This window comes from Fistularia commersonii, chromosome 12 (genome assembly GCF_037954325.1).
Source record: "Fistularia commersonii isolate RoL2024-O1a breed Wild chromosome 12, RoL_Fcom_v1.0, whole genome shotgun sequence".
Classification (NCBI taxonomy): Eukaryota; Metazoa; Chordata; class Actinopteri; order Syngnathiformes; family Fistulariidae; genus Fistularia; species Fistularia commersonii.
Genome location: NC_141295.1, coordinates 7258985 through 7286796, shown reverse-complemented (window position 1 = coordinate 7286796; position 27812 = coordinate 7258985). Strand labels below are relative to the sequence as shown.

Here is a 27812-nt window from a genome sequence, read left to right as displayed (position 1 = left end):
TCAAAAACCAACAAGAGGAAATGTTTCTTATTATATATAGCTAGTGAAATATGAGGCAGAGGGCATGTTAAAACATGCATAATACAAAGAAACAGATCACCAAGGTTCCCCCAGTTTTCTTTCTTTGGCTGCCAACGGCTTGATAGTTGAGGAAGAAATAAAAACAAAGAAACAATCATTTCATTTTATGTAATAATTACTCAATACAATACGGTTACACAATTGTTTATTTTTTTCCATGGGCAAGGTACAGGTTCATGGCAGAAATTACAACATTAAAACCATGTGCGATGTTGATTAAATTATCTGGGCTTATATAGGCTTAACCTTATTCAGACGGTGGGAGAGTGCCTTGAGTGCCTTTTTGCAGTTTATAACATCTTCCTCTTCTCAAATTCCTACAGTGACAGACAAGAGGGGAGGGGATAGAAAAGAAATATAAAATTAAGAAAAATTATCTGCAGTGAGTGAAGGACTGACATGGTTGCTTCTGATTTTATGTTTCAGTCCATAAGCCTCACTTCTCAACATTAAAACATTTCATCTTCATATTTATTTTGGATTGCACATTTTCTCATGTGAGGCATTGGCTATGTGTTTATTCAAAGTCCAAATATATCACTAACATGTAAGAGGCTGTAGCTATTTACATATTTAATGTCGGGAAATATTTTAGAATGATAGATTATGTTTCACAATTCCCATTCAATAGGGGAAATAACATGCAATGAAAATTCTATTTATCAGCTCTACAAGACATGGGAGGACAAGCGCATGGGCAGGCTCGTGACATATTAAATATTATACTGCCATCTAGAGGTGGTCATGTTTTAGAACTCCCTTGGAGGCAACCTCAAGTGTTTTGGGAAGGATCAAACAGATGACTATCGCATTCAGCAGATGAGGCAGAATGTAGTTCAGTGACATCAAGCAAGATGGACTAAAAAAAGAAATTGAAAAAAGGTCAAAGGAGACAAAGGATTTGACTAATGGGGCGAGAGGGGGTCATAAAAGTCAAGATGGCACTTGCTAATGGAAGTCTGATTTTTGGCCAGGGTAAAAGACTTCAGGAACGAAGGAGAGAAGAATCTAATGCCCGACAAAGACACTTATTTGTAACAGACAGGGACAGAATGGCTTTTATGTGAGACAAATGAAAATGAAATGAAAGAAAAAACAAACCTGAACACATCTTGGGCTGAAATGATGCAGATTTGATACGTACAGATTTGACTATGTAATCACATATACCCTCATGGGTATATGAGGGTATATGGCGTTGAGGGCTCATGATTAATATGAAGTAATGCAAGATAATGCTTTCAATAAATATTGTTGGTATTTTAAACATCTTCACCGAAATTGAACTGAACAAATCATGGTCGCATTTCAAAAAGTACAGCATATCTGAACAAGAGGCAACATATCCCAAACATGAAAGCAATTTGAAAGGCAAAAATTTGAAATGTGAATAATATGACCATATTCAGCAAAACCAACAATGCTGCCTAAGGGCGACACAGGCCGGTGTCCCCTTGAGCCGGTCCCAAGCCTGGATAAATGCAGAGGGTTGTGTCAGGAAGGGCATCTAGTGTAAAACTTGTGCCAAAACCAAACATGCAAATCAAACCTTGTAATCTCATACCGGATCCATCAGGGCACAGGTTAACAATGACCGCCATTGGTACAAATGACCAACAAGGTACTAGTGGAAATTAGGCTACTGTGGGTTGAAAGAGGACATGAGGAAGGCGTATTTGGAAGAAAAGAGAGAAGTGGAAAGGCAAGAGTTCAGGACTGAGAGTAGGGACTTTGTAGAGAATATTGGGATGAAGACAGGAAAAGGTACAGTCTGTTGGGGCGGGCAATAGAGGTGATGAAGAAATGATGGACAGGTTTGGTATCCTGGATAGGAATGCAGATAGAAAAGGGACAGATAGTGGCAGGCTTTGCAAAAAGGATGGAAATGGCTGTAGTGAACACTTTTTTCAAGAAAATACAGGAACATAGGGTGACTTATGAGAGCTGAGGTAGGAGCATGCAGTTAAACTACATCTTGTATAGACAAGGTAATCTGAAGGGGATAAGTGACTGCAAAGTAGTGGAAAGTGAGAGTGTAGACAGCAGAGGACGGTGGCTTGTAGGATGACTGGTCACAAGAAAGATCAAGAGGACACAGGCAGAGCACAGGAAAAAGTGGTAGAAGCTGAAAAGGGAGGAGTGTTGTATGGTTTTCAGGGAGGAGTTGAGAAAGGCTCTGGGTGGTCAGGGAGAGCTTCAAGATGATTGGACAACTACAGCTAGTGCCTACCTGTCAGGGAGACAGGTAGGAGCATACTCGGTGTGTTGTCTGGGAGGAAAGTAAACAACGGGACTTTGCTGTGGAATGAGGAAGTCCAGAAGTATGTATAGAGAAAGTGTTAGCAAAGAAGAAGTAGGACACTGAGGGGACTGAAGAGAAGAGACAGGAGTACAAAGAGATACAGCGCAAGGTAAAGATAGAGGTAGCAAAGGCATAACTAAGGGCATATGATGGCTTGTTGCTCAGTTGGACGGTAAGGAGGCAGAGGATCTATACAGGATGGCAAAACAGAGAGCAGAGAGAGCAGAGAGATAGAGCATGTACAGCAAGTCTGGGTGATTAAGGATAGAGAGGGAAATGTATAGACAGACACCAGATTAGTGATGGGAAGATAGAAAGAGTACTTTGAAGAGCTGTGAGTGAGAAAAATGACAAGGTAAGGGTAAAAGAGGTGACTATTGCAGACCACAAAGTATCAGAGATTAGAAAAAGTGTAGTTAGGAAGGCGCTGAAGAGGATAAAGAGTGGAAAGGCAAATGGTCCTGATGCATGATACCTGTGCATGTATGGAAGAGTCAAGGAGAGGCAGCGGTAGGGTTTCTCGCTATATCATTCAACAGGATCTTAGAGCATGAGACAATGCCTGAAGAGAGGAAAAGTGTGATGGTGCCCATTTTTAAGAATAAGGCGGATGTGCAGAATTGCAGCAACTATAGAGGGATAAAGTTGATGAGCCATACAATGAAGTTACGGAAAAGAGTAGTGGAAACTAGACCGAGAGCAGAAGTCAGCATTTGTGTACAGCAGTATAGCTTCATGTCTAGAAAGAGTACTACAGGTGCAGCATCTGCTTTGAGAATGCTAATAGAAGTACAGAGAAGGCCAGAGGGGACTGCATTGCATTTTTGTAGACCTAGAAAAAGCATGACAGGATGCCAAGAGAGCAACTCTGACCCTCCAGATTTCCTCATATAATACCAGAGAAGTATTTTAGACTGATCCAGTACATGTATGCTAGCTGTGAGACAGTGGGGAGGTGTGCTGTAGGGGTATGAGAAAAGTTCAAGGTGGAGGTGAGGACTCCATCAGGGATTAGCTCTGAGCCCATTCTTGTTTGCAGCGGTGATTAACAGGCTGACAGATGAGGTTAGACAGGAATCTCCATGGCCCATGGTGTTTGCTGATGACATTGTGATCTGTAGTGACATCAGGGAACAGGTTGAGGAAAATCTAGAGGTGGAGGTATGCGCTGGAAGGAAAGGAATGACAGTTAGTCGCAGCAAGACAGAATATATGTGTGTGAATAAGAGGAAGTCGGGTGGAATGGTGAGGTTACAGGGAGTGGAGATCAAGAAGTTGGAGGATTTCAGGTACTTTGGGTCAACAGTCCAGAGCTGCAGAGAGTAACAACGACCAAAAGAGAGGAGGCAGAGCTATAGGTCGCAGAGATGAAGATGTTGAGGTTCTCTTTGGAAGTGACCAGGATTGATAGGATCGGGAATGAGTCAATCAGAGGAACAGCACATGTTAAATGTTTTGGAGAGGTCAGAGAAGCCAGACTGAGATGGTTCGGTCATCTACAGAGGAGGGGATAGTGAATATATTGATAGACGGACGCTGGAATTGGAGCTGACAGGGAACAGGTCTAGAGGAAGACCAAAGAGAAGATTTATAGATGTAGTGAGAGAGTATATAAAGGTAGCTGGTGTGAGAGAACAGGATACAGAGATGTTTGTTGACTGTTCAATGTTTGTTGACTGTGCAGTCCAGTACCAGTATGCAGTCAATAGATGTTTAATATCTATATATTTGCACACTCAAGACATTGCACATCACTTAGCTATAATGTTTCCTTTAATGTACAAGATGCCTTACCATGCTCATGATTCTTGATCAGGCTTATGCTTATTTTGGTGTTGTGCTTTTGTTAAACACAACACTTATTTCTAAGGGAGAGCCCAGACACTATCAAGGAAAGTAATTTTGACTGCTTGTGTCAATAATTTGATTCTTTGGTCACTACCCACAGCTCATGACCATAGATGAGGGTGGAAACAGATAAACCTGTAAATCGAGAATTTCGCCTTTTGGCCTCATCTTCTTCCTCACCATGATGGACATTGACATTCAGCAGTGAACTGTTCCAGTGAAAGCTGGAGATCACAATCTGATGAAGCCAACAGGAACGTATCTATAAAAAGCAGAGACCTTGTCCTAGTCACCAAACCAAATCCCCACCCTGTCCAGCTGTCACCAGAAACAAATGCGGCTTATTTCCAATAATCCGGACTTGGCTCTGGCACCAGTAATAAAGGGACGGATGGCCCCAAATTTACGGTACCTAATCCTCCTGGAACACCCACCATAGGATCCCCGACTGGACATGGAATGCCTTTTCCAAATCCACAAAACATACCGCATTGTCTGGACTACAAGTCACACCAGCGCAAAATGCATAATGAAGAAAAAAACATGGATAAGTCACATTGAACTATAAGTCCCATTTTTGGGAGGGAAATTTGATAAAATCAGCGACCAAGAACTTGAGACTCCAACTTGAGAGACTGGTTTCAGTGCAATGTCCGAGTGGCTATGCCCAACGATGACAATTTACTGGTTAAACTTTATCTTTATTAGAACAATTAAGCAACAGCGGCTCTACATAATCTTCTCTGTCTCAACGTGCTCTTTCCTCCCACCTCGCCCCCTCCCTCTGTCTTATCCCAAAACACATTCACAACCAGTAGGAAATCACATAACTCTGAACATTCCTCTAAACAGGCTGAACAGGTGTCTGGTATGTTAATTTAACATTAACAGCTATCCAGAGAACTATAGCATAAATGACATAGCATAACAAGTTTACCAAACTCTTGATATTGCTCCAAATTTTTCATTCTCATTGTCACTTCTGAGCAACTCCACCAACTCCGGAGGTAGGCGGGGTGCCGCTTCCTCCTCTGCACAGCTGTTTTTGGGACATCGTTGTCCGTGCTCTGATAGAGAGGCAGTTGCGTGGCATGTAGCGGTAACACCATTAAGGTCCTTCTGTAAAGTCATTTATATTAATCGCCTTGGCAACTACCTGGGCGTGGAGACATAGCTGCACCAAAGAATAGCCTCTCCTGGCAGGGATTTATTGAAGCACCTGTTTTGAACTTGTTCCTCTAGTTGTGACCATCTAGCTTTCAGTCTGCGATTAGCTTATTGTCTTCTCCATTGCAGTGAAGAGTATCCTCTACTTTTTGCCAGTCCCTCACTAGTTTCTCGCTCACTCCAAACTTACTTTCTGCTGCTCGATGACCGTTTTTACCTGCATATTTCACTACTTGCAGCTTGTAATCTGCAAAATATGATTTTCCTTTAAGGGGCATTTGTGTTCAGTCTTCCCAGTTTTCAATTTTCTGTGGTATAGGAATAATAGAAGTAGCACATACTGGCACACAAGCCTAGTGCACGCACTCACAGCTATCAGTGTGAAAATAAAAACGAAATTACCGTATATATTTCAATATAAGTCACACCTGAGCAAAAGTCGCAGGACCAGCCAAACCATGAAAAAAGTGCAAAAAATACGATATATAGACTGCATCCACAAGGGCACTACAGAGCTGGTCCACTTTTTCCACAACCAGGACGATAACCGAACTGCTCCTACTGAATCAGAGATTTGACGATCAGACGGCCCCTCCTCTCCAGCACCCCAAATAGGCCTGTCGAAGTAGGCTACAAGCGTAAAGCGAATTGCACAAAAACTGCGGTATTTAATATTCTGGTGAATTTTACATATTCTGGTGGTTCTAATGTTGAAAGGACAGGCTGAAATAAAACAACAGTGCACAAATATAGCCATGGTCAAAAAGTGTTAGTAGAGTTTCTGAATTTTTAGAAAAATACATTTATTTGTAAAGAATTTCTCATCAAAATACACACAATAAAGTGGAAAAAAACTGTCAAACTTGACACCAAAGAAAAATGTAATCACTTTTCTCAATACACTATCTAACATTTTTTTTTATTTATATTAACATATCATTTGTTATGTTGGATGCAAGTTCCACTTAGCTTTCTTATTCATCTTCAAAATAAAATACTTTTTGTTGCCTCTTGCACAAAGACATTTTGGATAGACTCCAGAGCCCCTGTGGTGTGAGTGCAGGTTTAGCATTATAGATAATGAGTTAAACTAAAATTTTGGCCCACTTAACTTTGCAGAATTGTTTTAATTCAGTCACATTGGAGGGTTTTTGTGTTATGGCATGCCTTTCTTTAATAGCTATTTTGATGAAGAAACTCCAAAATCTTAATTTTGTTTTTCTAAAGCCTTTCAGAGATGGAATTGCTGGTGCATTTTGGATACTGCTGCAGAACCTAAGTGCACTCCAGCTTGAAGTCACCAACAGATGGCTGGATACTCTGCTTCAATACTTTTGGGAAGAAGTAAGAATTCATGGTTCCAGTTACCACAGCAAGTCTCCCTGGTCTTGAAGCAGCAAAAGAGCCCCAGACCATCAAACAACCACCAAGTCATGAACACAAACCTTAACGGAGGTAAGTGAGGCCCGGTGAGGTTCTTTCAAGGTTGTTTTGGGATCTATTGTGAACTCTTGGATGAGTTGTTGCTGCTCTCTTTGGGAAAATTTGGTTGGCTAGCCACTCCTGGGAAGGTTCACTAGTGATCCATGTTTTTTCCATTTGTGAAATGACTCTCACCATGATTCCAGCACCAATAGCTTTATAACCTATTCAGACTGATAGATCTCACTAACTTTGTTGTCATCAATTTAAATTTAATTTATATTTCAAGGATGGTGGAGAGGAATTACTTTTTTTACACAGCCATGTAGGTTTTTCCTTTTTTTAGTAAAAGCCTTCTTTTGAAAACCGCATTTTGAGTTAACTTGTGTTATCATTGCATTTACAAGACAAACATGCAAAATAATAAAAAATCAGGAAAGGGCCAAACTTACTTTACATTACATACAAATAATTTTATAACAACAATAATTATAATAGTAATTTATCAGTTATTAATTGGCGTGGGGAAATTCTTTTTCAGCAATTAACCCATCTTGGATGAACCATGAGCAGTAGGCTGCCATCGACCAGCACCAGGGGAGCAGTTAGCCACAGTAGGAGGAGCCAGGAATCGAACTAAGAATGTTTAGTTCTGAAGACAAATGCTCTACCTCCTGCGCCACCCCGCACCCAATTTGGGTTGTCTTCATATTAAGACAGGGGACTGGGTCACAAAAGAGTGATGCAGTTTTACTAACTTACAACACAAATGTTACCACTGGTTGAAATAAACAGTAGACCTTTGATATGGAATTAACAGTCCTAACTTCTTGCACCCCGCAATTAAAATCAGTGCATCACATCAATATGGTTACTAATGTCTAGGCCCTCAGGATGGTAATATCTCCTCTTCAAGAACTCACCTTAAAAATAGTGCTACCCAGTTGGGCAGGAGACATGCTGACGACAACTCCAGCTGATTGCAGGGCTGCAATCTTCTCTTTGGCTCCTCCTTTTCCACCAGCAATGATGGCACCAGCATGGCCCATCCTTCGTCCAGGAGGAGCAGTCAGACCAGCAATGAAGGACACCACAGGCTTAGACTTAGCCCCCTAGACACAGTTGTAAAGAGGCAAAATTTTAGAATAAGATCCATCTGAAAGGCAATTGCGAAAATAAAGTAAACACTGTGAAACACTTGACATAATTTAAAATGGAAAGCGTGTGAAAAGAAACAATGGTTCAATTCGAGTAAAGTTTGATTTGAGCCGGTCCCAAGCACGGATAAATGCAGAGGGTTGCGTCAGGAAGGGCATCTTGCATAAAACTTTTACCAAAACCAAACATACGAATCGACCATAATAACCATATCATACTGAATCGGTCGAGGCCTGGGTTAACGACAACCACCATTGGTACCTACAGACCTACAGCAGGGGTGTCACTCATTTCTCATTGCGCGCCACATACGGCCTAGGTAGATGTCAAGTGGGCCGGACCATTAAAATAATAGCATACTCAGCAATGAATAACCAAAATATCACATCTTTCCTCTGTTTTGGTTCAAAGAAGTACAAGGACATAAGGAAAATCTTGGAATTTAATGAACAATCCATTTACAAAACATTTCATGACACACCTCATATTTCCTTAGACAAAAGTGCAATTTACTTTTATCATTCACATGTATGTATTGCAATCATGTGATCATGCAATACCACTGATTGTACAAAGGCACAAAACTTTAACAAGAAATTAGTATTGAAAAATATGGTACGCGCTTTAAGATTAAATGAAACTTACAAAGAAAGGGATTTTTAAACCATTTACACATGTGCATATAAAATCTAAATAGAATCCCTAGCTACACTCTGCAAACTAATGAGTGCTATTAAACGTGTAAGGAAGAAAGTATTCACCTGTCATGTAAATGTGTAAACTTCATCCATGAAACATGCATACACATACAATACATACTGAAAATGTATGAAGTTGCATGAACAGTAGAATTCCACCATACTCTTTTGTAGTGCAGCTAGTGACTAACATTAAATTGCACATTTTCGCTAGCAGTTAGGTAGCTGGCTTTACTGCTGCCTCACTGATTTCTCAGCTATGGGTGAAAGTGGACTGCTGTTTCCTCAGACCTGCCAGTAATTGGTTGATCTTATCTCTTCTCAGTTGTCCTTGCAAGCTGTTTGAGTTTTCGCTCTGATGAGTCTCGCAGTGGCACCATATATTATATTCCTTAAATACTGAAACTTGCGGGCCTGATCGAACCTCCTTGTGGCCTGGGTCCGGCCCACGGGCCGTATGTTTGACACCCTTGACCTACAGGGTACCAATGGAAACTGGACTGCTAAATAGCACTTCTACTGGGGACTGCCTTATTCTACTGGGAGACTTCAACACTCAGGAAAGAAATGATGGTGAGAATTAGAGGAGTATGATTGGAAGCCCCCCCCCCCTATACAGGGGGTATTAGCTCTGCATAATTCCAACCCTCTTTTTGAGGGAACACATAAAAAAAATCCCAAGGCATGTGATGATAACTTACTCTTATGAAAAAGTATGTTGATATGGAAATACAGCAGGAAAAGAAAATATCATGACATGCTTCTTCACCTCAAAACATTAAAATCAGTGCATCAAGGATGAGTAAGCGATAGGTTCATTCTCCTGTTAATCAATAATGGTATCACATCCTATCATACAGAGGTATCATATAAAAAAAAAGTTTGTTTTTTTTTCATTTTGTTTTTTCCCCTATTCTTAAATAAAAGGGTTCTATCGAAAATGCCTTGGAATTTTTAGCATTTATTTTTGAAAGGGCTGAGAAGGCTGAAAAAAATAAGAATAAGTAAGGCATTAAGACGTACAGGGCCTTCTCAAAAAATTAGCATATTGTGATAAAGTTCATTATATTCCATAATGTATTGATAAAAAGTAAACTTTCATATCTTTTAGATGAATTACACGTAACTGAAGCAGTTAAAGCCTTTCATTGTTTTAATATTGATGATTTGGGCAAAAAAGTAAAGAAAAAACAAATATCCCTATCTCAAAAAATTAGCATATCATGAAAAGGTACTCTAAGCCAGCAATTAAACTAATCATCTGAATCGATGAATTAACTCTAAACACCTGCAAAAAATTCCCGGGGCTTTTAAAAACTCCCAGCCTGGTTCATTACTCAAAACCGCAATCATGGGTAAGACATCCCGACCTGACTGGGTCATTGACGGGCAGGGTCAATGACGCTAGTTATCAGGAGATTTTGGAGCACTTCATGCTTCTATCTGCTGAAAAGCTTTATGGAGATGAAGATTTCATTTTTCAGCACGACCTGGCACCTGCTCACAGTGCCAAAACCACTGGTAAATGGTTTACTGATCACGGTATTACTGTGCTCAACTGGCCTGCCATCTCTCCTGACCTAAACCCCATCAAGAATCTGTGGGATATTGTGAAGAGGAACTTGAGAGACACCAGATCCAACACTGTGGATGAGCTTAAGGTCGCTATCGAAGCATCCTGGGCCTCCATAACACCTCATCAGTGCCACCGGCTGATTGCCTCCATGCCACATTCAAGCAGTCATTTCTGCAAAAGGATTCCAGACCAAGTATTGAGTGCATAACTGAACGTAATTATTTGAAGGTTGACTTTTTTGTATTAAAAACACTTTTTTTATTGGTCAGATGACTTATGCTAATTTTTCGAGATACGGATTTTTGTTTTTTCTTTACTTTTTTGCCCAAATCATCAATATTAAAACAAAGGCTTGAACTACTCCCGCGTGTAATGAATCTTGAATATATGAAAGTTTAATTTTTATCATTACATTATGGAAAATAATGAACTTTATCACAATATGCTATTTTTTTGAGAGGGACCTGTAAATAAATAAGAGTTATGAAAAGTTTGTTATTTTCTTACGGAATTCTGCTGTTTGAGGTACTCTGCTGCATTCTCTTCGGCATTGCCTCCAATTTCACCGATAAGTATGATGCCTTCTGTCTTGGGATCTTGCAGGAAAACCTCCAGACAGTCTATGAAGTTTGTACCATTAAATGGATCCCCACCAATACCTTTAAGAAGACAGACCAAACAACTGCTATTCAACCAACTTTCATTGAGAGGACGCCTGTGAAATCTGTTGAGGCTGCGACTGGTAACCAAAACCAGTATAAAACCAGTGTACTGTAAAATTGTTGCCACTAACAGTCAAACCAACACTGAAATATTTTGCAGATTTGTGGTGCTTGGAATTATTCTATACTCTCTAAAGTGGTCTATGGGAGCAAATAAAATGTTTATAGATATAATTAAATTTAAAAAGATGTCTGCATTCTTTCCCAGCTTTGTTGTTCCCTAGAATATTTCAACATAATCTCTAACAGATTTACAGTGACTGCACAGAAAGTGCAAAATAATAAGTTTTAAACTGAAAATGTCAGATTGATATAACTTCAGTTCATCCATCCATTCATCTTCCCTGCTTATCCAGAGTTGGGTCACGGGGGCAGCAGCCAGAGCAGTGATGTCCAGACCTCCCTCTCCCCTGCCACAAGGTCCAGCTCCTCTGGGGGAACCCCAAGGCTTTCCCAGGCCAGCCTAGAGACATAGTCTCCCAAGCTAGTCCTAGGTCTTCCCTGTGGCCTATTCCCAGATGGACATGCTCAGAATACCTCCCCTGGGAGGCGCCCAGGGGGCATCCTGACCTACCGGCCATGCCACCACATCGGACTCCTCTCAGCGACTCTACTCTGAGCTCCTCACAGATGACCGAACTTCTCACATAATTTCTAAGGGTGAGTCAGGCCACCCTGCGGAGAGAACTCATTTCGGCCGCTTGAGTACGGAATCTCATTCTTTCGGTCACTACCCACATCTCGTGACCACGAGTGAGGGTGAGAACGTTGAAAGACCAGTAAATTGAGAGCTTTGCCTTCTGGCTCAGTTCCCTCTTCACCATGACAAACTGGTACACAGTCCGCATCACTGTAGACGCTGCACCGATCAGCCTGTCGATCTCCAACCCCATCCTTCCCTCACTCCTGAACAAGACCCCGGGATCCTTGAACTCCTCCACTTTGGGCAGGACCTCTTCCCCAACCTGGAGTGGGCACTCCACCCGTTTCTAGTGTAGCACCATAGTCTCAGATTTGGAGGTGCTGATCCTCCTCCCAGCTGCTTCACAATCAGCTGCAAACCACTCGAGTGAGAACTGGAGATCATGGCCTAATGAAGCCAACAGAACCACACCATCTGCTAAAAGCAGAGACTCAATCCTGCGGCAAACCAAACTAGATCCCCTCCGCACCCTGGCTGAGGCTAGAAATTCTGTCCATAAAAGTTATGAACAGAATCAGTGACAAAAGGGCAGCCCCTGCGGAGTCCAACTCTCACCGAAAACGGGTCCGACTTACAACCGGTAATGCAGACCAAGCATCAACACCGGTCATACAGGGACTTAAAAGGCCGTATAACGGGGTTCGGTACCCCATACTCCCAGAGTACCCCCCACGGGACTGCCCACGGGACACGATTGAATGCCTTCTCCAGATCCACAAAACACATGTAGACTGGTTGCTACAACCGACTGGGATGTGTTCAAGACTGCAGCCACACAGGAGGACTTTTCTGTCAGTGTACAGGAGTATGCTGAGTATGTGACAAGGTACATCAGCACTTGTGTTGACAACATCATGCTCATCAAACTCCCATGCCCCCTCAAGGACCCTGCTGAGGGTATAGAGCTGCTCCACTGTTCCACAACCAGAACGAAAACCACACTGCTCCTCCTGGGTGAGGAGCAATGACCTGGTGGACCCTCTTCTCCAACACTACTGAACAGACTTTACCAGAGAGGCTGAGGAGTATGTTCCCCTGTAATTGTAGCACACCCTCAAATCTCCCTTTTTAAAAAGGGGATCACCACCACGTTTTGTCAGTCCAGCGGCACGTTCTCCAACGTTTACGCACTACTGCAGAGGCGTGTCAGACAGGACAGCCCTACACCACCCAGAGCCTTGAGGAACCCAGGGAAGACCCCATCCACCCCTGGAGCCCCGCTACCGAAGACCTTTTTGACTGCTTCAGCAACTTCAGCCCCGGAAATAGGTGTGTTCGCTGCAGAGTCCCCCAGCCCTGCTTCTTCATTGGAAGGCATTTCAACGGGATTGAGGAGGCCTCTGAAGTATCTGAAGCACTCTGAAGCATTGATCTCTAATGGATGGAGTTGAGGTAAGCAGTGCCCTGCTCCCACTGTATACAGTGTTGATGAAGCACTCTTTCTCCCTCCTGTTGCCGGACAGTGGACCAGAAAATCCTCGAAGACCACCGGACGTCGTTATCCAAGGTCTCTCTAAACTTTTGACTCGAGTTTCTGACTCGCCGACCACCGAAGTCGCATGCCGCTTGGCCTGCCTGTACCTGTAAGCTGCCTCCAGAGCCCCACATGCCAGAAAGGCCCAACAGGACTCATTATTCAGTTTGATGGCGTCCCTAATCCCTGGGGTCCACCAGAGGGTTCAAGGGTTGCTGCCCCGACAGGGGCAGAGCCCCTGATTGAAACAGACCAATGCCGTAACCAGAGAAATCAAACTCTGGACCCTGGACTCAGATGACATCTTGCGGGACTGTTTTGCTACAACCGACTGGGATGTGTTCAAGACTGCAGCCACACAGGAGGACTTTTTTGTCAGTGTACAGGAGTATGCTGAGTATGTGAGTTAGGGAGATAGGTACGAGTTAGGGAGTTCCCCAACCAGAAGTCCTGACTGAATAGCCAGGTGCGCCAATTGCTGCATGCCCGCTCTCATTCATTTAGATCCAGCAATGAGACGGAGCACAAAGCTGCTGAGTACAGAATGAAGAAAACAATCGGCCAAGAGGCAGCACAGAAATAAGCTGGATGGTTTCTACTCCACTGCAGACCCTGGGTGAATGTGGCAAGTCCACCACCAGCATGGACATCGCCACAGACAGCCTGCCGGATGACCTCACCATCTTTTATGCCCACTTTGAGAACCCCAGCCACAACACAGAGTCACACACACACACACAATGGGACCTCCGAACCCCCAAAAGTAGACCATATACACTGAGTGCTGAGAAGGATCAACCCCTGCAAGGCAGCCGGACAAGACAACGTCCCAGGATGGGCCCTCAGAGCTTGTGCCAATGAGCTGGCTGATGTCTTCACCACCATTCAACCTCTCCCTCAGCCAGAGCAGCATCCCCACCTGCTTCAAAAACACAACCATCTCCCCCCTCCCCAAGAAGGTGACCCACTTGCTTAAATGACAACTATCCAGGAGCACTCACTCCAATGTTCACACTCCTACCCTCCAGGCAGGTGTACAGGAGTGTGAAATGTAGAACGGCACGACTTAAGAACTTGTTCTACCTGACTGTCATCAGCTGACACTTTCTCTTCATTTCCAGTACGGCACATGTAAGTATTGCCATTTAAACAGCACTCATTCTTGCACCTGCACTTTGTGAGTTGCACACTAAACTGCATTCATATTTTTAAGGATGTTTACACTATCATTATTTCTTATCAATACATACCCAAATGCACTGTGGACAGCAAAGTAGGACTTTCACTGTACAGGGAAGCATGTTTCTACACTGTGAATGTGACAATAAATGCTTTGAATCAATATGACAATATAAGGCGACAGCTCACGAGAACCACATGGAGGATAAATTAAACATTTTCCAGGACAAAGAGACAACAAGACATTTGTCTTTTCCCATCACTAGAAAATTGGTCAATTACTATTAGGTTTTCCAGGACACAGAGGATCACTGAGGGGTTATGATTAGTTTCATATCAAGTTTTGATGAATGATGCCCTTTTTTTTTTAAGAACAGGGAATCTATCTTAATTCGGTATGCCATAGGTCACTCTGGGCTTACCAACACAGAGTGACTGGCCCAAGCCAACTTGTGTTGTTTGGTGCACAGCTTCATATGTCAAAGTCCCTGATCTCGACACAATGCCTGAAAGACAAATAAATTGTGAATCAAAAAAAAACATAGTTATAATTGTTATAATTTCTCTGCATCACTGTTCTTACAACAGTCATGAATATAATGCATTGGATTTGTAAAAGAGGACTTCTTGTAAAGGTAAAATGGTCAACAGCTGTACACAGTGATGAGCTGTCAAAGGGATATTTTAAATCAATAATTGGGAAAATTATGACAAAAGTGTCACAACCATTCAAATTGCCTTAATTCATAGGAATGTATCTTTCCTTTTACATAAGTGATTTAGAATCTTAAAAAGAAGTGTTGGAGAACTCTTGAATCAGTCAGTTTACATACAGTAGGGCAAAAAAGTATTTAGTCAGCCATAGCCAATTGTGCAAATTCTCCCACTTAAAAGATGAGTGAGGCCTGTAATTTTCATCATAGGTACACTTCAACTGTGAGACAGAATGCGAAAAAAAAATCCAGAAAATCACATTATCTGATTTTTAAAGAATTTTTTCGTAAATTGTGGTGGAAAATTAGTATTTGGTCATCTACAGACAAGTAAGATTTCTGTCCCTCACAGACCTGTAACTTCTTTTTTAAGAGGCACCTTGGTCCTCCACACATTTCCTGTATTAATGGCACCTGTTGGAACTGGTTATCAGTATAAAATACACCTGTCCACAACCTCGAACAGTCACACTCCAAAATCTACTATGGCCAAGGCCAAAGAGCTGTCAAAGGACACCAGAAACAAAATTGTAGACCTGCAACAGGCTGGGAAGACTGAATCTGCAATAGGTAAACAGCTCGGTGTGAAGAAATCAACTGTGAGAGCAATTATTAGAAAATGGAAGATGTACAAGACCACTGATAATCTCCCTCAACCTGGGGCTCCACGCAACCTCTCACCCAGTAGGGTCACAATGATCACAAGAACGATGAGCAAAAATCCCAGAACCACACGGCGGAAACTAGAGAATGACCTGCTGAGAACAGCAGCGAGACCTGCAGAAAGGGCTTCCATCAGTAACACACTATGCCACCAGGGACTCAAATCCTGCAGTGCCAGACATGTGCCCCTACTTAAGCCAGTACCGTATTTCTGCACTAAGGCGCACCGGATTATAAAGCGCATATAATAGAAGCTACAGTAGTGGCTCGGGTTGCGTTATGCATCCACTAAATGGAGCTGCGCTAAAGGGAATGTCAACAAAACAGTCAGATAAGTCAGTCAAACTTTATTAACAGAATACAAACCAACGTGCTGACAACTCCGTTCACTCCCAAAACAAGTTGGTGCACTCACAATGCGGTACTGTCCGTACCGGTATCTTACCAGTATTTGCACCGCCTTTGTTGAAAACAACGTTTTTACAGCTCCATTTGTCACAGTTCAAAGCTTTTCATAAAATGAAAGCACCAAGAAGGATCGCCTCTAAATTCAGTGATGTTAAGTTCGCAAGCTAGCACTGTTTCCTTCATTTGAATAGTGACTGTGGTGATACTTCTACTTGCTGCTCTCTGTTCAACAACCCACTGTTCGAGTTTGTCCTCTAACTGTAGCCATCTTGCTTTGTTCCCTTGGAAACTCCGTGTAGTCTTCTTTACTTGGCGCAGGTCATCTCGTCACTTCCTCCACTTCCGCACGATTGATTCATTAATGTTGAATTCTCTCGCTGCTGCTCTATTCCCATGTTCTACTGCGTGACTGATAGCCTTGAGTTTTAACTCTGCGTTGAAGCGTGTCTCTTGAAAGTAGACATTTTGAGGTCTTTATACACAGACACACACAAGTGGTGTGGGACTGGAATTCCCCTTTACCGTTTTTACCGCTGCGACTTCAGCGACGTGCACACACACACAAATGGAAATGCATGATTCGCACAGTCATATAATGTATCCCAGCATGCACCGCGCGCTACTTCTTCTATAGAAGAAAATGGAGTCGGCGTCTGCTTCCCGTAGTTGCGAGACCTCCAGCGGCTCAATATTGGTCCATATGCTGTATAGGGCGCACCGGATTATAAGGCGCACTGTCGGTTTTTGAGAAGATTAAAGGCTTTTAGGTGCGCCTCATAGTGCAGAAAATACAGTAAATGTCCTGGCCCATCTGAAGTTTGCTAAAGAGCATTTGGATGATCCAGAAGAGAATTGGGAGAATGTCCTAAGGTCAGATGAACCCAAAATAGAAGTTTTGGGTAAACTCAACTTGTGTTTTGAAGAGAAGGAATGCTGAGTTGCATCCAAATATCACCAAACCTAGTGTGAAGCATGGCGGTGGAAACATCATGCTTTGGGGCTGTTTAGGGCTTCTGCAAAGGGACCTGGATGACAGATCCGTGTAAAGGAAATAATTAATGGGGCCATGTATCGTGAGATTTTGAGTAAAAACCTCCCTCCATCAGCAAGGGCACTGAAGATGAATCATGGCTGGGTCTTTCAGCATGACAATGATCCCCAACACAATGCTAGGGCAACAAAGGAGTGCCTTCCTGAGAAGCATTTTAAGGTCCAGGAGTGGCCTAGCCAGTCTCCAGATCTCAACCCCACAGAAAATCTTTGGAGGGAGTTGAAAATCCAAGCTCAATGACAGACCCCCCCAAAAATCACTTCTTTAGTGGAGATCTGCTTGAAGAAATGGACCAAAATTCCAGCAACAGTGTGTGAAAACATTTTGAAGACTTACAGAAAACGTTTGACCTCTGTCAATGCCAACAAAGAGTATACAACAAAGTATTGAAATGAACTTTTTTTCTTGACGAAATATTTATTTTCCACCATAAGTTGCAAATAAATTCTTTGAAAATCAGACAATGTGATTTTCTGGATTTTTTTTCGCATTCTGTCTCTAATAGTTGAAGTGTACCTATGATGAAAATTGTAGGCCTCTCATCTTATTAAGTGGGAGAACTTGCCCCACTTTATTTTTCCAATTTTTGCACAATCATGCACATCAGTTGAAAAATTTGTGAAGTAAAACATTTTTCAAAATGTTTCCTTATACATAGATAAATTCAAAATGTTAAAAGAAAATCTTACCAATTCTTCCTTTCTTGTGAATGTGACCTGGCATTATACCAATCTTGCACTCTCCTGGCTGTACAGAAGTAAATAAATAAAGTGAAAAGAAGATATATTACGCTACACTCATGTTACACAAACACATGATTAGCCTAAATATCAGACACAAAAATACTGAAACTGTTTACTGTGAGGAGGGAGTACTAACCACTGCCCCATCATGCCACAGAAAAAAAACAAGAAACATATTCGCTCTCTCATTATTCATTTGGGCAATTATTAGGGTCTTTAATTGACTTGGTGCATATTTTTCGACTGTAGGATTCATGCAAAAAAAAAGAAAGCCAAGCAAACGAAGACAAATTAAATAAAAATATGCTGCTTAAATGAAATGCTTGGTCTTTTACTATAAAACAGAAAGTGTGTCTGTGTTTACATTGATTACTCCTGGGCAGTTGGGGCCTATGAGGCGGGTGGTGCCTTGGCGCAGGAGTTTATGTTTCACTCGCACCATATCCTGCTGGGGTATGCCCTCAGTGATGCACACCACCAGAGGAATCTCTGCATCAATTGCCTCTATGATGGCTGCAGCCGCAAAAGGAGGGGGTACATAAATCACTGTAGCATCTGCATCAGTGCCCTCCTTCGCCTGGAAAAAAAAAATTAGGCACTGATTTCATCTTACAAGTTGGAAAACTTATATCTTGAAATTGCATCACCTTTTTTTTTCTTCTCTTTTTTTAATTTAATTTATTTTTTATTATTAACTGCATTTGTCCACAGGTTATTTGAGAGTCTTATGGCTCAAATATAATATTTTTGTTTCCCATATTCGTTGAAGATAGGATTTACAAAATTCCAATTTAAATATATCTTAACAGATGAAAATACAAACAAACAAAAAAAGACAGATGGATACGTAGGCACACTTACCTCCTTTACAGAATTAAAGACTGGCAGACCAAGATGAGTTTTGCCCCCCTTGCCAGGGGAGACCCCTCCAACTAACTTAGAGCCATAGTCAAGAGACTGTTGACTGTGAAATGTTCCCTGAATGGATAGAAAACACAGAATAGGTATGAATGCACAATTTTTGGTAATGCTACGTCACTTGTTTAACGCGGACATTAATTGTAATATTATATTGTATATATATTTAGACTAATATTTATATTTTTTATTAATTTACACTGTCATGTGGCAAGTAAGGGACTGAAATTTCATTTAAAATATGCAAGGACAAGTGAATATCTAAAGTGAATATTCTACTCTGACATTATCAAACCTTCAAAGATCAATGTCAAAGAGCTCTGAAAAAACAAAAAAATTACAATGATAGGCTGCATTTATCTTTTTGTGGAAGCTCTGCTCTAACACCATATCTCTCTCTCACACACAGCCACACATGCCCACCTGCCCGCACAGCTTCATTCTACGCAGAGCAACCAAACTTAACTCCTATTTCTAGAATGGAAAATTTCAATGGTGCTTTTTTGCTGTTATGTGCTGTAGAGAGAAGGGAGGTTGATTTCAAATTAGGCGTAGAAAAATGTAAGCCCAAAGCGCTGCTTCTATGGACAAGACATGTTTTTGGATGCTGTGTGAAGTCTTTGAATTTTTGTCACTGACATTTGTCAACATGGACAAACACCAAAACTATCCAAATAAAGTCAACATAATGAGTTATCAGCTTCTCTTTACTTGGAGATTATTTGGCCCATAGATGTAGGTATGCTTTATATAAGAACAAAGATTTCACAAGAATATTTGAGTAGAATATATTCAGTTGGTATAGGTTAGGACTACAGACCTGTTTTCCTGTAAAGCCCTGGCAGATGACTTTAGTGTCCTTGCTGATATAGAGGTTTTTTCTTGTTCCTGTATAACAGTGCCTCACTCTATTTTGCTGCACTGTTTAACAAAGAAGAAAAAAGGTGAAATTCACTAATAGGTCAGATTCCTTTCTTTATGATCAAATACATGTACATTTTCATAATGAAAATGGTGTCATCACCATTCGCAGCTGTCCAGTCATCTGGGAGCTCCTACTGACCACCAAGACCCTGTTTCAATACTCATGTTGTGTGGTTTTCAGGGAGGAGAAACAGGCTCTGGGCTGGGCAGGAGGTCACGGATGACTGGACCACTACAGCTAATGTGATCAGAGAGACAGGAGGGAGAGTATATGGGTGTGTCATCTGGAAGGAGAGTGGATAATGAGACTTGGTAGTAGAATATGAAAGTCCAGGAGTATGAAGAAAGGGTTAGCAAAAACGGGACACTGAGGGTACTGAAGAGAGTAAACAGGAGTCAGGGAGATGCAGCACATGGTGGAGGTAGGGGTGCCAAAGGCCAAACAAAGGGTGCAGGATAACTTTTATGCTGGGTTAGACAGTAAGGAGAAAGAAACTACATTGTACAGGTTGGCAAAAAAGAGATAACAATGGTAAAGAGGTCAAGCAGGTTCAGTTGATTAGAAATAGAAAGGGAATGTAGTGACAGATGCCAGAAGTAAAAAGGAGAAGATGGAAAGAGAACATTGTTGAGCTGATGAATGAATAAGAATAAGAACAACTTTATTTATCCCAAAGAAAAATTGTTGTGCCAGAGTTTCAAGTAAAACATAATAATAAATAATAGTAGGAAATTGTATAAACAGTTAAAAACAAAACAAAAAAAAAAAAAAAAGGGGGGGGACACTAAGAAATACAAATAAAATTATAAAGTGTCAAAGTCAAGGCTATTAAGTGTTTTAAGGTCTTAAGTGCAAAGATTTGAAGATTCCCTGCAGCTGAATGAAGAGAATGAGAGAACCAAGAGTAGCCCGTTGACCTCTCTGTACCACTAAGTAGCAGAGATTTGCAAGAGCGAAGTGAGGAGGGCACTGAAAAAGATTAAGACGGGAAGACAGTTGGTCCTGATGATATATCTGTGGAAGTATGGAAGTATCTAGGGGAGGCTGCAGTACTTTTTGACAAGATAATTCAATAGAATCTTATCGAGAAAAGGATGTCAGAGGAATGGAGAACTGTGCTTGCGCCAAGGGACATGTGAGTCAAGGGAGGTGTGGAGAATTGCTATACCATAAAGGAAAAAAAGTAGATGATACATACAAAGAAGTTATGGGGAAACATATTAGAAACTAGACACAACAGAAGTAAGCAATATAATAGTTTCATGCCAAAAAGTACCACAGATGTAATTTTTGCTTTAATACTGGTGACAGAGTAGTCCAGAGGGAGTTGCATAGTGCCTTTGTAATTCTAGAAAAAGCATACGACAGGGTGCTGAGAGGGGAACTATGGTATTTCGTGAAGGAGTCTGGTGGGGCATAGATGTATGTAATACTGATGCAAAGGGCAAAGACTACATCCGTGACTCTCTCTGAGGCCCTTCTTTACAATGATGAGTGACTGACAGACGAGATTATATGTCAGTCAATAATATCTCTAGGATGGAAGTAAGCCATGGACAGGAGGGGTCACGGTTATCCTCAGGAGAGAATTCAGAGACAGGATGCAGAGCTAGAGGTAGCAGAGATGAAGATGTTGAAGATGATGTTGAAGATGAAGATGATGATGAGAGTAGTAATTGGTGCAGACTTCAATGAACATGTTGGTGCAGGCAATAGAGGGGATGAAGACGTGATGGGCAGATTTGGTATACAGAATAGGAATGCAGAGGGACAGATGGTGGTAGATTTTGCAAAAAGGATGGAAATGGCTATAGTGAACACCTTTTTCCAGAAAAACAGGAACACAGCGTAACTTATTAGAGCGGAGGTAAGAGCACGCAGGTAGACTACATCTTGTATAGACGAGGTAACCTGAAAGAGATCAGTGACTGCAAAATAGTTGTAGGTGAAAGTGTAGCCAGACAGCAGAGGCTGGTGGTTTGTAGGATAAGTCTGATGACAAGGAAGATCAAGAGGACAAAGGCAGAGCAGAAGACAGAGTTATGGTAACTGAAAAGGGAGGAGGGTTATATAGTTTTCAGGGAGGAGTTGAGAAAGGCTGTGGGTGGTCAGGGAGCGCTTCCAGATGATTGGACAACAACAGCTAGTGATATCAGGGAGACAGGTAGGAGAGTACTTGGTGTGTCATCTGGAAGGAAAGTAGATAAGGAGACTTGGTGGTTGAATGAGGAAGTGCAGGAATATATACAGAGAACGAGGTTAGCAAAAAAGAAGTGGGATACTGAGAGGACTGAAGAGAACTAACAGGAGTACAGGGAGATACAACGTAAGGTAACGATAAAAGTAGTAAAGGCAAAATAAAGGGCGTGCGATGAACCTGTATGCTTGGCTAACACTAAGGAGGGAGAGAACGATATATACAGGTTGGCGAAACAGAGAGATAACGATGGAAAGGTCCAGGTGATTAAGGACAGAGAGGGAAATGTATTGACAGATGCTGGAGGACTGAGATGGGAGGAGTACTTTGAAGAGCTGATGAATATGGAAAATGAAAGAGAGGCAAGGGTAGAGGAGGTGAGACCACAAAGTAGCACAGATTAGTCAAAGTGAAGTGAGGAAGGCATTGAAGAGGATGAAGAGCGGAAAGGCAGTTGGTCCTGATGATACACCTGTGGAGGTGTGGAAGTGTCTAGGAGAGGCAGCGGTAGAGTTTCTGACTCCATTATTCAACAGGATTTTAGAGAGTGAAAAGATGCCTAGCTAGCTGTGAGACAGTGATGCGGTGAGCTGTAGGGGGTAACAGAAAAGTTCAAGGTGGAGGTGGGACTCCATCAGGGATCAGCTCTGAGCCCCTTCTTGTTTGCAGTGGTGATGGACAGGCTGACAGATGAGGTTAGACAGGAATCTCCATGGATCATTATATTTGCAGATGACATTGTGATCTGTAGTGACATCAGGGAACAGGTTGAAGAAAATCTAGAGAGGTGGAGGTATGTGAGGAATGAAAGTTAGTCGCAGCAAGACAGAATATATGTGTGTGAATGAGAGGAAGTCGGGTGGAACAGTGAGGCTACAGGGAGTGGAGATCAAGAAGTTGGAGGATTTCAGGTACTTGGGGTCAACAGTCCAGAGCAACAGAGAGTGTTGAAAAGAGGGGAAGAGACAGGTTTAAGCACGTTGGAATGGGTGAAGGAAAGGGTCAGGGGTACTATGTGATAGAGGACCATCAACCAGAATGAAAGGAAAGGTGCACAAGACAGTGGAGAGACCAGCAATGCTTTATGGCCTAGAAACAGTAACAATGACAAAAAGACAGGAGGCAGAGCTAGAGATCACAGAGATGAAGATGCTGTGGTTCTCTTTGGGAGTGACCAGGATAGATAGGATCAGGTATGAGTCTATCAGAGGAACAGCACATGTTAGGTGTTTTGGAGAGGTCAGAGAAGCCAGACTGAGATGGTTCGGTCACGTACAGAGGAGAGATAGTGAACATATTGGTAGACAGATGCTGGAATCGGAGCTGCCAGGCAGGAGGTCTCAAGGAAGACCAAAGAAAGGATTTATGGACATAGTGAGAGAGGATATGAAGGTAGTTGGTTTGAGAGAGGAGGATACAGAGAATATCGTTAGATGGAGAAAGTTGATTCGCTGTGGCAACCCTTAAAGGGAAAAACTGAAAGAAGAAGAACTCCAGTCTGACACTGTCGACCAGGAATGGGCAGCAATAACAATAAAGATCCAATATGTTAATGACCAATAGCGGGAAATCAGCACTTTGCAGTGGATTATGAAAAATAACAATTGCAAACTAGATGTACTATGGGAACGCAGGGGACACTGGCTGATGCACCCACCTCTACCTCTAAACATAAATGTTAAAGGAAATGGATTGGCATGGTCAGCCTCTACAAGAGCCAGAGAAAGTAGAGAAATGAAAATGATTCCGAAAAAAAGGCCGAATCAAGAGAGATATCCGAATATGCTGATGATCCTTAACTTCACAAAAGCACCGAGGGATTTAACAGTGATGTGTGTTTTGGAAAGGACCATGAGAAATCTCCCGGGTTGATGGACCACAAAGTCCATCAACCCGGGACATCTACCCTGAAAAAGTTATCTGACATCAACAGCATGCAAGAGAAATGAACGTATGAAGTGGACTTGGATTGAAAATGAAGCCAAGATTTATGCTGTGTGAAGATGTGTGACCTGTCAGAGAAACAACAAAAGGTGGGAAGAGAAAGATTGGTCTTCTCAAATCCTTAGCCCCTCCAAGCCTGTTCAGATGTCTACGTGTTGATTACATCAGACTGCCACCATAAATTTTGTTTTGCATTTTTATTGGTGGTAAATCATTTCACTGGGTAATTTTAAATGTAATTTGTGAGCCAAAAGTGTGGGCAACCCTGATATAAAGGCTATCGAGACATGCTAGTCGTGATTGACAAGTGCTCTCGATGAATTTTAGCAGGGCGTGCCAAAGATGGAACAGCACTGCAAACTGTACTTTGGTGTAAGACTTCGTTCCAGGACCTCATACATGCGAAGCATACGCTCTACCACTGAGCTACATATGACACACTACCGCATCTGTACCACTCCAACTTGTCGGTGAAACTGGAACGTGTCAATCGCACTTTGAAGGAACATCTTTCAAAGAAGCATCGTGAGAGCCTTGCATTGTCTGCAGTGCTGTGCAGCATGGCAGCTGCACCATACAGAGCTCTTCTGAAGTCATCATGGAGGACTTACATCCCTGCCTGGAATTATTGACCTGACAACGGATGGCATGCATTTGAATTCTGGTGCCCTAGTCCTACTGTGTTCAACTAACTGAAGCTGTAAGATCTACAGCCCAGATAGTTAAAGCAGCATGGTAGGAACCCCCTGTCGGTGGTCACGCTTTAGTGCTAGGTCAGTGGGTTATAATCCACAATTCAGAGTTTAGTCCAAGAGGCTAAGTGGGAGGGTCCTTTTCAACATGCCTGATTCTCAGTGGTGGTTAGAGAATCCCAGAGGGATCCCTTGGGCTCGGCTTACTTGGGAAGACTTAATTATGGGAGCTAAATACACAACAATAGGTGGGCCAGGATAATTCCTGAGGATACCGAGGCTGGGTCACAGATGGGATGACTTCTATTTTTTTTTGTGTGTCTTTTTTTTATTAAACTCACATTGGGTCATATATGATAATCACAGAATAATTTTCACTTTACTCAAATATAAAATGTTTGATACTAGGCACTCTTGTTCACACATTCCACATGTGCTACCACACATTGTCTGAATGCCTGAGGGGAGAGTACCAGGACATTGTTACTGTTCCAAGGGTTGCCTGAGAACTCTGGGACAGAACATAATTGCTACACCCGTTCTCTGATGCCTGGCAAGGCCCACACTCACCTGGCTGTCAGCAACTTTCCACCAGCAGACCCAATTAATGACTGATTGACATATTTATTCTGTCTGTTTCCTACATTGACACTTGCATCAAAATGAAAGTTCTCTTACAATTTTAATTCTATGCTTTGACATTACCTTTTATTTTCTGCATATTTCTCTGATGATTCATCTTATGTGTATTCCAGTAGTTTGTTGAAGGACATGTATGACAAAGTATACCACCAGTCTGACATAGGATTTCAAGTATATTGAAGTTATACTGGCAGATAGTAAGCAGAGAAGAAGAGAGATGGTGTTAAAAAGAACATTCAATTAGCTTGTGGGAGAAGAGGATGTGAAGATGAGGGGTAGATAGAGGAAGTCTTCACTGTGGCGACCCCTGAACCTAGTGGAAGAATCAAGTAGTTTGTTCATTTGTTTTGATTGTTTTCATTTGAGTATTTTTCTTACTGTCTTGTTTTTTATTAAGAATCTGTTTTTTGATTGATCAACGGGGGAGATAAGAGAAGATGAATGTTAGTTTTTCACTCAATTGTTAATTGTGGTTCCACTGCTCCGCTTGTGTTATTCTTTGTGTTAGATCAATGTTTTTTTTACTCATCCTGTATTTCTTATTGTATTGTGGATTTTCATTCATGTTAATTGTTTTGTTGTGCATTAGTTGATTGTGTTAATTTCTTATTTATTTAGTTATTTATTGTCTGACCTGCCAGGAACTACAGATTCTTGTAAATTTAGATGTACTATGTTCATTAATATGCAAACAACTTTTTTAAAACAATTACATTTGAAATTAGTGCAATGGCCAATAGTGAGCTTTGAGATTCACTAGTTTTTCATATTGTGATTGATACACTTATCATCTAGTGGGCAGAAAACAAAAATGTCAAAAGAATGAAATAGAGATATGTTAAAAAAACACACATAGTGACCGGGGTATCACATGGTTTCACCTGCCATTAAGTCATTTTTTTAGGGGGACCATACGATAATGGTGTTAGTTTAACAGTTTAAACTGAGATCTTTTGTTCGTTGTTGTAATTGATAAAAGGTAGAAAAATAATTATCTAATGCAATGAATGTCATGCATTTTAATTAAATTTAACTTCAGATATCTACCACGCTATAAATATTTTTTACATTGCAAATTGCATAGTGGTTAGCAGTTCCACCTCACAGCAAGAAGATCCTGGTTTCTTCCTGACCAGGGGCCTTTCTGTGTGTAGTTATCTCAGTCTCTGCCTGGGTTCATTCCAGGTTCTTTATTGTCCTCCCAAAGTCCAAAAGCATGCTGTAGATTAACCGGAAATCTCAACTGGAAATCTCGAACCCCACTGTGCCCCTGACTACATAATAGGTGGAGTACAAAGGAATTAATGATTTTCAATTTCATTTTGCCCAACTTTTACATATTCTCAGTTGTACAACATATTGATGAACCGCGCTTTATAAATATATCAATTATTTATTCCGCAACAAACTTTTTGCATTCCAAAATACTTTGGACTGGTGTAGTGCTTTTCTTCAGTATAATGGCAAATCTTCCATTGTTTATGTTCTTTATATTATCACTATTGTGCTAAGGCTCTGTGTTCAACATTTCAGTTCCTATGAAAACAAAAATAAAAACTGATAGGACAACAGGACCACAGACATTGCTCATCTAGCAGGTTTCAACAGCAATATTATGTAGTATCATTCTTTGCATGATGTTTCAGGGACCAGGAGAACACCCTCCACATGCATGTGTGTCTGTGTGTGTAATTTTGATATGTCAAAATATGTGTCTAGATTTAAGATGGGGCACAGAACTAAATTTCTAATGTGAAAAGTAATTTCAAAGCTACTGTCTGCATAGCTTAAAGAAAAAGAACAAGTAATTAAAATTTTCCTCGTTATTTATTCACTTTTTTTGTTTGTTTCTTTTCGACAGTCGAGACAAAAGCTCGGACACGGTGAGCAGAACACATTCGTCCCCATTGTTGAACTTTGATCGTTGGCCCCTCAGTAACACAGCTTGCTGTAAAAGCAGTGCGAAGTTCAGATGCTAACAGTGATAAATTGTGACAAGTATTATTGTTTATTGGCATAGCTGTACCCTTCGCACAGATATGATTTAAAGAGACTGAATAAGAGAATAAACGGACAGCTGGACTAGAAAATGTCGTGCACTACAGAGAGTAATGTATGAAGCAACAAAATCAGAAAAGATAATTTAAGCAGAGTTTGAAAGAACATGACAGTAAGATCAGAAATTTTCCTTGACTGCGAATGGGCATGCAGATCAGACTGAAACTTCGGCTCGTTGTCAGCGTGCTTGATTGATTGATTGATTGATTATAAGCTTGCTTGGTAACTGTCAGTTTGCAAAATTAAGCTAACTAGCATGCTAGATTGCTAACTTCCAGATAACCCTGCGGGATCGTGCACACCAAGATGAGAGTGTAACTAAGTAGGGTCATTACGGGTAAATAGCATATGCACTTCTATGCGTAATATAACATCAACCAGTCTGTTTATAACGATTAAATGTCAAATACTTACAAAGCAGCCTTGCGAAAAGCCTGCTGTGTGACATCGTGGGTCATTCGCCAATGACACCGAAGGCGAAGGACCTGACTAAAATTTAGCTGTCCACAAATGTGCCGTGATTTTTTC

General features: G+C 41.5%; 1 protein-coding gene across 1 annotated transcript; it reads right to left on the bottom strand.

The window, feature by feature from the left end:
- Positions 1-209: 209 nt before the first annotated feature.
- suclg1 (succinate-CoA ligase GDP/ADP-forming subunit alph) lies at positions 210-27812 on the bottom strand. Its single transcript, XM_086156787.1, has 9 exons — positions 27699-27812; positions 19647-19747; positions 18770-18886; positions 18273-18485; positions 17855-17912; positions 14753-14836; positions 10760-10911; positions 7744-7932; positions 210-398 (listed from the first exon to the last, which is right to left on the bottom strand). The coding sequence occupies exons 1-9, from the start codon at positions 27730-27732 to the stop codon at positions 372-374; spliced, it is 975 nt and encodes a 324-aa protein (XP_086012913.1). The 5' UTR covers positions 27733-27812; the 3' UTR covers positions 210-371.